The sequence below is a fragment of the Tyto alba genome, unplaced genomic scaffold (assembly GCF_018691265.1).
Source record: "Tyto alba isolate M040663 unplaced genomic scaffold, T.alba_DEE_v4.0 Super-Scaffold_17, whole genome shotgun sequence".
NCBI classification, from domain to species: Eukaryota; Metazoa; Chordata; class Aves; order Strigiformes; family Tytonidae; genus Tyto; species Tyto alba.
The window spans coordinates 1,782,074-1,795,149 of NW_024881279.1; the positions used below are offsets into that span (position 1 = coordinate 1,782,074).

The 13,076-nt window shown below is 41.6% G+C and overlaps 1 protein-coding gene across 7 annotated transcripts in view; it reads right to left on the minus strand.

Moving 5' to 3' along the window:
- Positions 1 to 1,493: 1,493 nt before the first annotated feature.
- TCERG1 (transcription elongation regulator 1) overlaps positions 1,494 to 13,076 on the minus strand; it is a 34,850-nt gene continuing 23,267 nt past the window's right edge. For all 7 annotated transcript variants that reach the window (XM_042790106.1, XM_042790111.1, XM_042790110.1 and 4 more), the window contains 7 exons: positions 12,245 to 12,395; positions 7,860 to 8,024; positions 6,845 to 7,027; positions 5,356 to 5,535; positions 4,316 to 4,399; positions 3,961 to 4,061; positions 1,494 to 2,744 (listed from right to left, as the gene is read on the minus strand). In XM_042790106.1, the coding sequence (XP_042646040.1) occupies positions 2,543 to 2,744; positions 3,961 to 4,061; positions 4,316 to 4,399; positions 5,356 to 5,535; positions 6,845 to 7,027; positions 7,860 to 8,024; positions 12,245 to 12,395 (1,066 nt within the window). In that variant the 3' untranslated portion in view covers positions 1,494 to 2,542. The remainder of the gene's footprint in view (positions 2,745 to 3,960; positions 4,062 to 4,315; positions 4,400 to 5,355; positions 5,536 to 6,844; positions 7,028 to 7,859; positions 8,025 to 12,244; positions 12,396 to 13,076) is intronic.

Here is a 13,076-nt window from a genome sequence, read left to right on the forward strand (position 1 = left end):
TCACTTGTATTTAACTCTGCCCTGCCGGCCCCTTGCGAGCCCTCAGCCACAGCAGCAGCCCAACAGCAGGGCCAGGCCGCGGGAGCTGCCGGGCTGCAACAGGGAAGGTGCTAAAAAATTTGTCAGCCCCACTCCTCCCCACCTCGTCTCCGGAGGAGGATCCCACACTGTCCCTGCTGCTGGGGGCTCAGGGCACCGTGGCCGAGGTGCTGCAGGGGCAGGGGAGCAGCCCCGCGACGTCGTGCACCACCAGCACCGGCTGCAGCTGCACCAGCAGCACCCCCCGACCGGGGACCAGCACGTTAGGCCTAATTGTTTTATCTGCAGAATAAGCAGATAAATAAATGTTAATGAGCATCTGGTCTCCATAAACAAGATAAATTAAAATTAATAGCAATCTTACTCGTTTAATGAACAAGTTAACCGTATTTTAAAACAGCCATAAAAAATGGATGGCTTCCTGCAGGGCTGTGCTAAGCTGAGAGAAACGAAATTAATTTTCTGGCAGAGTGGGGCTACGTCATGCTCCCACGGTGAGCCGGGCGCTGCCACCGCTGCCCCACTGCGCGCACCTTCCGTGTCCCCGAGGCCCCGTGAGGGGACACCAGGGTCCCTCAGTGGCTGGGGGGACGGCCACGGGACCCCCCAATGCCCCGGGGGTTCAGAGGGAGCAGGGGGATGGGTGGCTGTGGGGTCCCCAATTCCCCGGGGGTTCAGAGGTGCCCGCTCGCATCGCCGCTGCCTGCTGGGCTCATCCGACCCCGCGCTGCCACAACCTTCCCCTGCTGCGGCTTAGTCGACCCCGAGTTTGTTCATAAAAATCAGGATTTTTAAGAAATTTAAAATTAAGCCACACTGCTGCAGGGATCTGGCTGGTGGCGGGGGAGCCCCAGCAGAGTGTGGACCCCCCCCGGCAGCGTGCAGTCGGGGTGCGGGTGGCACTTTCCAGGTGGGAACTAGAGGTCACGCAGGGTCCTGACCCCAGTGGCAGCCCAGGTGGGCAGGGGCGCGGGGAGGGACCCGCGCTCTCAGTTCAGGTAGTACGTTCCTACTGCACACACCACGTCTCAGATGTCAGCAGTACAAATCCCTCCGAAGCTGCCTAAATTTTGCTTTGTCAGCAACCTTCTGCGCTGGCGCTCACGCCGCAAGTCCCGACCGCTGGCCACCAGAACAGTAATTGCTGGGGAAGAGAGGAAAAAAAAAAAAAAAAAAAAAAAAAAAATCATCAATTTCTCATGGAAGAATCAACCCTTCCTCACCGCTCAAATAAGGAGATCCACATCAAATACAGAAGAAAGAGAAGGGAATACTCTGACACTGCCACCCCCACCATCTCATATTTAAGCAAAAGACTAAAGAACTAAACTAGAAAATAATAGTGCTTGGCACCGCATCGCACGGATGCTGACCTGAATGGTGCTGCTGCAGCTTAGTCCGATGTTGCACAGGGCCACAGGTTCTGTTCTGCCAAACACAGCCACAAATTTAGGTAGTATGACTTCAGCTGGTTGCTTTACTCATAAATTCACAAGTCCAACAAAATCCAACAAAAACTGGTATTAAGCCTGTACAATCCATATATAAAAAGGGTTGGTTTATTGTAGTTCAAATACATAAACTGAACAATCCCAACATTTCAAAATTAAACTTTAGAAACACAAGTTTAACATTCAAAACAGGAGTATAGTTTACAAGAATTGCCCAGAGGGGAAATCCACAGTCTAATCCAGAAGTATGTAAAGATCACTTTATTGTAAATAAAAGTGTGTTTATACAACCGTCCCGTTCTGTGCCGTAACCACTGTTATTTACCAAGTGTTTCCAACTTCGAGTAAAAATTATTAGAGAAATCTTCACTTGGGCAGAGCAACCTGATTTTGCTTCTAATTCATGGGTAGGGTAAGGAACAAAGCAGACCTGTGAACAAATTTTATTTGGTCTCAGTCCTAATTCTCCTCTCAGTTCTAACTCTGGCTTTAATCGATTTAGTTCCACTTAAAAGGGTGAAAGCAAGCAGAGAATTGGGACTTGTGTTTCCAGACCGTGGTCATCAGTAATGAATAATTTAAACTATCAGACAGCATTTCACCTCCTCAGCCAGGGACCCCGGGTAACCCTCAGGAAGCTGGTGGCACACACGTAGTACAGTTTCAAACCACAAGCGTGATCATCCTTAAGACTCACATGTATGACACTGCTGAGAACACCTCCAAACACCCGACACCCACACCTCATACACAGATTCTGCACCGCTCCGAGATCCGAAGCTACCAAACACAGCCCATGTGTTCAGATTTTTGTCAGTCACGCCCCAAAGAGATTCATAAATACCTTTAACGTGGGTTTTTTGTTGGTGGTTTTTCCCCCCGCCCCCCCCCTGCCCCAGAGACCGTTTTATGTTCACAAATGCTGCTTCTTCCTCTGCTCCTCAGATGGTTTTGCAATATATTCACGGTAAATGTGTATGTATAAACCTGACAGATGGCTCATGCAAGCTTTTTGATTTAACAGATACCCTTGGCTTAAGAGTATTTCATAACTATTTTGTTGTTCGTCTTGTAGGCTCTGAAGCTGTGGGTGGTGGAGGCGGGCCTCGGCGGTCCAGGTCGTCTACGTAGGACACAATGAGTTTGCGCCTCTCTTCCGGCACGCAGTCAAGTACCAGATACCTCTTGTCGTTTTGCAATATCTTCTCTACGTCTTTCAGGTGCTGATCTGACTCCTGGATCAACTTTTTGGATCTGAAAGCAAACGTAAGAATTACCACCCGGGAGTGGTCCGGGACGCACAGAAGGCCCCGGGAACCCGCCTCGGTCCCGGCGGTGGCTGCTACGAGCTCAGAGAAGCTGCTCTCGGAAAGAAAGCACAGGTAGAGTCAGTGGGAAGGGTGCAGAGACCTGGGTGGCATCTTAGCTGGGAAGATGCTGCTTTAAGTCAGGACCAGGCACATCGGCAGCACTCTATGCACAGGAAATTAGGGCTTGTTGCCTACGTTTGAGCTACGTTGATTAAGCACCATGGAAGACTTGTGCCTGGCTGCAATGGCCGTGTACAGCACTACATGGACTATCCAAATGCTAAAATGTAGAGGGGACCAGAAAAAATAATTAAAAAAAAAAAAAAATTAAATTGGAGTTTTAAATTCAGCATCTGAATGAGGCAAACAATTAGAATCAGATGTGGAAGTTTCAGCCACGGTCCAGCTTGAGCTATGGACTGTGTGTGCCCCGTGAGCTTAGAGCAGCGGCGGCAGCAGCACCCGAAGCCAGACCTGCCCCCACGCCGGCGCTGACCGCCAGGCACCCACACAACTCGGTGCCATTTTCAGCTTTTTAAGGGAACTCCTGTTTGACAGGAAACTTGTTTTGGTCCTTACCCAAGAATCTGTATCAAGTCTTACCATCCCCTGAAAACAAGTGAAAAAGTCAACTGCTTTGTAAATCTTCCCACCTGTAAGGCACACCATTTCAACCAAATCCTCCCACAGAAACCAGGCAAATTATTTATGGGCTTTTTATAAAATTTCCGAGCCAGTATTTCTTTGCCGTCTACTCCAAAGTCCTGAAACAGAACCCTCCCTCAGTAGTGATCCCTCCTGAGACTAAGCCAAGGACTAGAACAGACATGAAAGACAGTCCTCACCACAAAATTAATTTAATGCCTGACAGCTCAGAGTGCTATTCACAGAATACTATGCCGAAGCCAGAGAACCTCCTGCCTGTGCTGGTTTGATCTTCATTACTTGTTAGTCAGCAGCAGCAATGTCAAAATAAAGCAAAAAGAGGTCACTAGATGCTGCAGACTTTTGGAGAGGTTTTCTGACAGGTTATGAGAGGTTACAAAAGTGTAATTTTGACATCAGCTTACGCTAGGAGAAAAACCAGACATCAGTCTGTTGCCATTTATATGGAAAAATACAAAAAAATATTAGTCCTTTGTTGACATTACACTACACACCTGTATGTTATAAATTTGGTCTCTTTCAATAGCGTTCGGAAGTCAGCTTTGGCAGTAATGTATTTATCTCTAATGTATTCCTCAAACTCCCTTTGTTTTTTCTGAAAGAAAAAAAGATAAGCTTAAAACACTGAACGTAGGTTAAGTACTTCATGCAACTTAATGTACTGAACATGAGCAATAATTACATATTATTTTTCCTTATATTTTACATTTAATTAGAAAAAAAATCTTATTTTTTTATTTAAACAGTACTTCTGTTCACACAAAGCAGAAACAACTTCAGCAGCCGTTAACTTATTTTCTCTATATCCTGCACTAAACTGAGAGTTAGGAAGTGATGCAAAGCACTTACCCTGTCACTCGAAGAAAATTTAATGCACCTTGGATCTTCTTTAATGATTTTTTTCACTTCTTTCCATGTTGATGTTAAAGTTATCTTTCAAAAGAAACAAATAGAGTTAAGTGAAAATTAGACTTTAAGAATACAGAATGTAAATATTACTATATCTGAAGCTTTTAAATATCTCCCAAATCTACTGAAAAAGTTGTTGCTATATTTTTAAGTGTTGGGTTTTGATTATTTATAGTACTACGTTTGTTTTCTGAATATGTTGATTTTATATATTTACTTTTCTTTAGTATTTTGAGATGGTATTTTCAGATCAAAGTCCTCACAAATATCATTTACATCCCAAAGTCTCTTTCTAGTACATATGTACGTATATGAACGTGTTGTTAAAAATCATCCAGAGAAAACTTGCTTCGGAGTTACATGTCTGTCATTTTATTCTATCACACAAAAAATCTGCCTGATGTTCTAAGTACTTTTAACTAATACATTAAAAAATGAGGTAAAACCTATCTGGTTTAAAGGAAGTTGACTGCTGTTGGCACATAACTAAAAAAGAGCAAGACTCACTAAAACCCCACAGCACACAGAATAGTTGATAGATTTCCATAGCATTACATAGAATAAAAGTCCAGATTCAGCAGCACAAGATAAAGCAGGAGAACATCAAAACAGATGAACTTGGTAAGATTATATTATATTCATTAAGACAAACACACTGGGTATCTGAAAGAGCAAAACATCATATAGTAAAGAGTATCAAATAACTCAGCGTTGAAGAAACGTAACATCCTGCAGGAGATAAAAAGATCACTGATTAGAAGTTTAAATGTAAATGAACTGTATGCTAAACCAAACTAACGCTCAAGATAAACAAGCAAGAAAGCAAAATGCACAAATTTCATTACAAAGAAGAAAAGATAGTGGTGAACCAAAGGGGCCCTGGAAAGAAAACCAAATCAGATTGATTTATCTTTTCCTGGTTTTCTGTCACACACAGTAGGCTGGCAAAGATTCAAAGTTTGAATATATACAGCTCTTACCGCTGAAGTTTCATCCAGAAGTTGCCTAAAGTGTTCCCTCTTCTTTTTGGTAAGTGCTTCAATGTGTTCATTAAAGAGCTTCTCTTTCTCTTCTCTTTCTAGCAAGGAGCCAGATTCCCATCGATGATCTTTGCGTAAAGTCCTTCTGGTATCAGACCACGACACATCTGAAGAACGCACCTGAGCCAAAAGATGATATTTATTTTAAACCATTTTTATCCACAGTTCACTGGTATTTCTTATACACTACTTAGTTTTTTTATTTCTCTTGTTTTAAGTCAGGGTTCAAATTAAAGATTAAAAACCCCAACAAAACAGCCTTCAAGTAAGAGACTGTGGTAGCTTCCCCACAAATACTAAACAGGCAGTGGCAGAAGGGATTACTTTGCATCAGTTCACATGCAGAGATACCCCACTGACCTGGCTGAGTATTCTCTCAAAAAGAAAAATCCAGCACCCTCCTCCTCTGTGCATAACATACTATATATTAAGCATAAGTGGTGTGGAAAGGCAGCCTTGGAGATAATTATTTACAAAGAGACAGCAGGAGCTTTGCAATGCCTTGGTTCTAGCCCTGAGAGCACCCTCAAGGAGCTGTTGCTTTATGTTACTAGCTATACCACCAGACCAGAATGATGAGCCGTTTATAACCCACCCCCTGAAAGATTTCAATGCTGAAATGTAGAACTGAGCACTAGTAATGTGTTTGGATTTCATATCTTACACCAGGGAGCAAGGGTGTGGTACATATACTAATGAAAACTCATTTTGCCAGCCCTGTCCTCTTAAGATGACCTTCACCATACAGGAACTGCTCCCAAGGATTAGCTTGACCAGCAGAACAAAGCATACAACACAACAGGGAAACAGTAAGGCGAAGGCGCTGCGTTTGGAGCATGAAGAACGGCAACACAAAAATAAGAGGGACTATTCCTAGTGCTCAACAATATCTAATTTTCCAGCAGACATACAGAAGTTTGTGAAGGGGAGTATGAAGCTCAAGGGCAGCTTTGGCTGCCCTTACCATGAAACGGTGGAGTTGAAGATCCTCAAGGCAGTGAAGAGGGTGTGCAGCAAGCTCAGTGCCCTGGGCTTCAGGAGAGCAGCCTTGGGTGTCCCTGCCCATGGCAGGGGGTGGGACTGGAGGGGCTTTAAGGTCCCTTCGAACCCAAACTATTCTATAATTCTATGAATCTTACAGTAGCATGACTGAAAATCTGCCATCACCCATGAGACCCCAGAGAAACACAACAAGAATAATGGTATCCACCAACACCCTGGGCAAGATGCCAGAACATGAACCCTAAATCCAAAGCAGTCTCTTCCAACCAAGACAAAACTTCCACAGATGAGTGGAGGGCAGTGGGGAGAAGGCAACAGGATTCTATTTCTATATAAACTTAACTACAAATGCCAAAAAGTTTTTACATAGTGCAAAAATTAGAAAAAGAATGCACTGACAAGCTGAGAAAGCCTGTCTATGTCTCACCATGTCAGACAGAAGCGCTTTGAAGTTTTGTATAGCTTCTTCCCGTTTGTGCTGCTCACGTTCTCTATCAATCTCCTTGGTTTGCTCCGAACGAGCTTTCTGGACTTCCCTTTCGCGTTCACGCAAACTCGCCTCAATGCGAGCTTGTCTTTCCAGCTCCTTTTCTTTTTCAGAATCTAAATTCTGAAATGCAAGAACAAATTCTTCTCAACCAGAACAATACAACGCCTTTCATATTTTCATCAGACAGGCAAGTAAACTAAAGGGTTATCAAACTAAAGGCATCTTGGAACAAAATACTTCAAAGTGATTTGAGATCTATGGATTTAAAAATTTTGCTTCAACAGCTATGTTGGAAGTATTATAGGGTTTACATGGGGGAAAGGGAAGTTTGGTCACAACACTGACCACAGAACAGCTATTCTTAGGAGCATGTGTCTTATGTACAGTGACAAACTCTGAATAATGGGGGGCAGAGGTAGAGTGGTATTACTATTTGTTAGCCCGGTTTTACATTCTCAACCATTTATTGCCTGGAAGAGAAAGGTAGGAATATTGGATTAAGGGAGAGAAACCCAGCAAAGGAAATGTGTATGAACCATCTGTATTCCTGAAGGAAGCACAGCTGATAGAGTCCCAGCAAAGGAAACTGTCCGTCCGATAGGAAGTAATCAATGTGGTGTCTGTATTTTCTGAAGTTTTACAGCCATTTTTACAACCAGTGGCAGGAATCTCTGTCTTTCCTGGTCTGCTGGATAAATTCTGCCAGTTATTCTGTGTGCGTGTATGCATGTGCACACACGTACCACGAACATCTACAGCAGCACCACCAGGCATAGTACTTCTAAGTTTCAAGCTGTTATTCTGGAGCACTTCTATAACCATGGTATAGAATTGCCTTTAGTACAGAACTAAAGCACATAGTAGTCTATCTTCTAGTTATTTACTTCACACGTTAACAGCAATGTGACCAGCAGAACACCCAAAGTTATATTTCCGAATGTCACGTGCATACCTTAGCTATTTTTTCTATGTACTGTTTGAAAAGGTCTTCCCTCTGTGAAGAGCTATCTACTGCTTTGTAACGGGGGTCAGTCTCTACTTTGTCCTTCACTTTGCTCCAGCGAGACTGACTGTCCAGGTGGTGATTAGCCAGTAGCTCAAAGAAGTCCATTTTGATCTGTTTTACAGATGGAAACAGAAAGACAATACTTGAGAAAGATACTTTGATAAACAACAGTTTGCTCTTATGAAAAAAAGGAGTCAACTTACCTCCAACAGAGGGAAGCATATTAATATTACATACCATTATAATCTAGAGAAATCACTTAAACTCTGAATTTAGACATAACCACATCTAAAATTCACTTCCCCTTGGGACAATTTTGCTACAGCAGATATATTAAAAAGATCTGCTACAGCTCAGACGAAATAAAGAATGATTCACCAATACAGCTTTTATTATTTTGCTCCAATTTAGACTTTTTTTTTTGAGCTTTTATATATATCTAGATATATAGATATATATCAAAGTAACAAGTTACTGATTCTATATTATAGCATTTTGCATATTAATACTACAGAAGCTATATAGTTTTAAACAGGGCTCTAAACAAATCAAGTAGTTATAGATTCATCCTCTATGTGTACAATGAACAGACGTAAATACTTGGATCTGCTGATAATGAGCAATGTCTTAAGATGGATCTAACCAATAAAGATTTATCCAGACATGGTAATTAAGTAAATTACATTTAAGATGGATATGCACATATATATATAAAAGTTTAAGGAAATACTTTAGTCTACTTTTTCAATTAGAAATGGCATGTTGGCACTCTGTCCATAACAACAGCCATCACAAGGGGCTGGCAGAGGATCAATCATATTAGTTTTTTTATCTTGAGACAAGCAGCATGTTTTCATCCAAACTCCCAGAACCAGCAGTTGCAAGAGCGACTACTATGCCTTTATTACATCTCTTTTTTCTGGGGCAGATGATCTCCCTGTTCCTGCTGCACCTTAGGGCCTACGTGTTTTCTCCTTTTTACTTCTTCAGAAGCCTGGTTTAACTTTTAATCCTCCATATCGGAAGCAGATTTGCGAGGGGCTGGTTCGCCTCACTCGCCGAGTGCCAGGGAAGGACTCCAGGGACTGCACACGCAAGGCAAAGCACGCTGCCTTCACAGCATCCCAAACCCTGCTGGTCCACAAGACAAATCCGTCTTTATGGCACACTAACAAAAAAAAAACCAAACCAAACAAACCCAAAACAAAACTAGGAGAAGGGCTGGCCATTCATTTTTTGGTACTTATCCCCTCCCCTCATTTCTTTAAAAAAGAAAACCACTGAAAGCAGCTTAGCTCCAAAACAGTGAGGTTCATAAGGGAAGCAAGCAGATGGACAGGCGAACAGACTCTGGCTTGCCAGAGAACTGTCACATCCCAATTCTCTAAAAATGTGTTTAGTTACAGAATGCAAGAATGAAATGAAAATCAGAACCAACATTCTGCAGGCTTGCCCACTGACAATTTTAGTTCTTCACAATATTAACATATAAACATAAAGGCTTTATAGGCTTCTTTACTATCTCAACAGAGAGATTAAGATAGTAAACAGAGATTAGAAAACAACTGGTTAGTGCCAGTGGGAAGTTGCTCTACATCTACAGCACTATCACTTTTGCTTAAAGTAGCTGAACAAAATGCTAAGCAAACTGTTTATTCATTGTAAAATTAAGAATGTTGTTTCAAAACATCTTAAAACATGCATGCAGTATCAAAAATATGAAGCTTTCTAAGCCCCGGCATTAGAAATATTTGTTAAAAATCAAATGATTCCCAGACATTACTACAGAAGTCTATAAAGTAAGGGTATCTCCAAGTTTCAACAGAAGCAGTCTGCAGAAATCACGTATGCCCATACGTTCCACAGGGCAAACCCTGACAGCCGCTGCGCCGCCGGCAGCGCCCCGCGCTCTGCCCCGCTGAGACCCGGCTGGGCCAACCTCGGGCTGGCAGGGAACCCGGGGGGCACAGCCCATTCCCTCCCGACAAAAACAAATGACACGACCAGGCCTTCAGTGCTCTTAAAGCACGGGTTTAGCGTCAGTCATCCACAGTGTATATGGCGCAAGTATTGCAAATGGGGTTGCAATTTAAAACTTAAAAAAAAAAAAAAGGCAAAAACTCAAAAAAATCAAGTCAAAGACATCTCAGGAAGGAATAATCTTTTAAGATCATAGCTTCACGATGTTGTGAGTTTAGTATATCTGCACGCAGTAACTAGCTCCGCCAAGTAGAGCGTTACAGAAGAAAACTGTTAAGAGCTCTTGATACAGGAGAGATGAGAGGTGAGAGCCAGCCGCCGGGTGGGCTGCAGGAGGTTTGCAGCTGAACATTTCAGTAAGGCTGCGTGAGGTGGGACGTCAGGCTCATCTCGGGGACATGGAACAGTGCCTTGTCCTGGGGCAGCACGTGAGCAGCTTGTTCAGCGTCACCAGCTCACAGTCCCTTCCCCGCTACCCTCAAGCCCACGCGCACCTCCATCTCTGCCACCTGGGCAGTATTAGCATTGCCTTGACTCACTGAAATCAGCCACCTGACTAAAACCAACCATCTGAAAAGCTGGCTGCTCCATCACCCTCCAACAAGCTATAACTCAATGAAGCAAAAATCAAAACATTGTATAATTTATAACCCTTACGTTAAAGATTTCTGTAAAGTTGATCCTCCTTAAATAAAGATTTTGGACTTTTAAAACAGACTGAGAAAGCTTCAGGTTAAATGCCTTAAATTTTCTTTTATGTTTTAAGCACTTTCAAAATCAAAGGAAAATAAGACTGAAAATATTTCAGGTGTATTTAGAAGTCTTTTTTTTTTTTTTTTGGCAGTTAACACATTGCAGGTACAACTCTCATCACTTCACAAGGAAAAAAACTAAAAAAATGTAAAGTACCGGAACTGCGGGAGGCTAAAGTCACCACACAGAGATACCAATTCTTTCCTCACTAGGGAATCCCATAATATTTGCGTGTCAGTGATTGACAGCTGTCAGACTGAACTGATTGACAGGCCGCACAGCACATAACTGTAAAGTCTATCCACTTGTTATAAAACAGAATACATAAAATGGTTACAAAAGGCTTTTGGAGAAAAAACATTATTTCAAAAGCAAACAAACACAATCTCTCTTCTTTTAATTTTTCAACTTTAGAACAATCATGCAACAACAAAACAAGTATTTACTTTTTTTTAAAGTCTTGAACTGCACTATTAAGCTGCAAGAATGCTTTAAAACTCCATATTCATAATTGAAATACAGCATGTAAAAGTCTAGTTTTGAACTACATCAGTTCTCCTCTGAAAGCACAATCATTTATTGAAAATATCAGTAACAAGTCAACATTTGAAAAAAAATCAAGTACAGAATTAAGTTAGACTAGAGTAGCTAGATGAAAAAAAAATACGCAAAACTTATCGAATAACGAAGTTGTCCCCAAGTCTAACCTGTTATTCCAATTTTTCTCTTTTGTAAGCATTCTTAGTAGGTGAAACTTGCAATAACTTTATACTATAAAATAAATACTGCAGACTTTAAAAATGTCAAAAATTATTAGGCTTTAGAGGTTATTTTCTCCATTCGCACAACACACAGGGACATTTAAGTAAGTGGCTGCATATTTTGATAATATTTGATGCTACCTCCTTAGTAGCCTGCTTCCCCAGTGGTGAAAGCCTGCTCCCTGCTATTGACAGTACGGTCAAACGACATTTGGAATTCATTAATCTTTAATAGCTGACCTTTAATTCTAATAAGCAGCAGTTTATACATAAGATATATTTACTGAAAGATTAAAAAGTCACTGAAGTGCTAGCTTTTAGATGGAAAGAGAAGATATGGAACCTGTTTGAAATTTAAACGGAGTATCCTATAGAGAATTTCAAGTTCTTACTGCCTCCACTGGGAGAACAGAGAGATAATGGCCAGTTCTGGGATTTCCAGACAACCAGGACAAGAATCCTTTTCCTTTTAATGCTTCAGGATAATATAACTTTAAAAAAAAAGAAAATAAAAATCAGCCATTATTCCAGTGAAGAATATAATGTTACTTGCTTAGGTAAATGAAAAATAAGCATGATTACTTAAGTCACCTTCACAAATAAATGTAAGTTCAATTCTATATACTCTAAAAGTCAGTATACCTGCAAACTTAAAATAGTTAGTGCAGAAAGATCAAAGGGACATCCGTGAAGTGTTTACATTAGACAACCTCTATGGAAAGAGAAGGACCGTGTGTCAGAGAAGGCTCACTGGAAACCAAGCACTGGCTTTGTCCCATCTCACTCAGCCTCACACTCACACCATTCACACTGCTGGAACTAAAAAAGTCACCTTACCTTCTCACCTCTGGTCTTCGAATCTTCTTTTTCCTTCTTTCTTGCCGCTGTGATAAACTCATTAAACAAGGCCTCTCGATCTTTCATCTTTTCAATTGCCTTGAATCTCGAGTCTTTAGCATGCTTGGCTGCAAATTCACTAAAAGTAGTTCTGCAACAAAATGGCAAGTGAACTCATTTGGCAGAGCTGTCTTTGCTGGGAAGCAGGTTCAGCAGAGAAATATTTCTTCTGCTAGAATACATGCCAGAGTATAATTAAAAAAAAAAAAAAAAAAAAAAAAGAAAAAAGGCAACATCCTATGGTCTCACTACAGAGATGCTTGATCAATGAACTATATAGAAAGGAGTCAGGTTTAGGCACACACATGAAAGGTATTGTTAGAGACTTACAGGGGGGGTTTTGTTTGTTTGAATACAGCCACCTGCAGAAAGTGCAGGCGTAGGAAGACAGATTACAAGGCAACCAAGAAGAAATTAAAAACCTCAGTTGTCTACAAACAAATCTTCTTTTTTTGTGGGTTAGCAGTTCAGCCGCCAGTCTGTCCAGGTATTTCACAGCTGTGAAACTGAAAATTTTACGTGCGCTTACTTGCAGCCAAACCATGCTAAGAGTTCACCAAGAAAATCATCTTTTGGTATTAGTCACAATAGAACACTGGCTGAATCAATTCTTCCTCCTACAGTGAACATTGCATAGCCTAATCTTAAAACACTCGGAGTTGAAAATATTGTAAACACTATGGGCAGATGCAGCAACACTGGGCTTTCAACCCATTATCCCCATAGCATTTCCCTGACCGTTCTCTCACCTCCAGGGCCAGATTCCAATCTG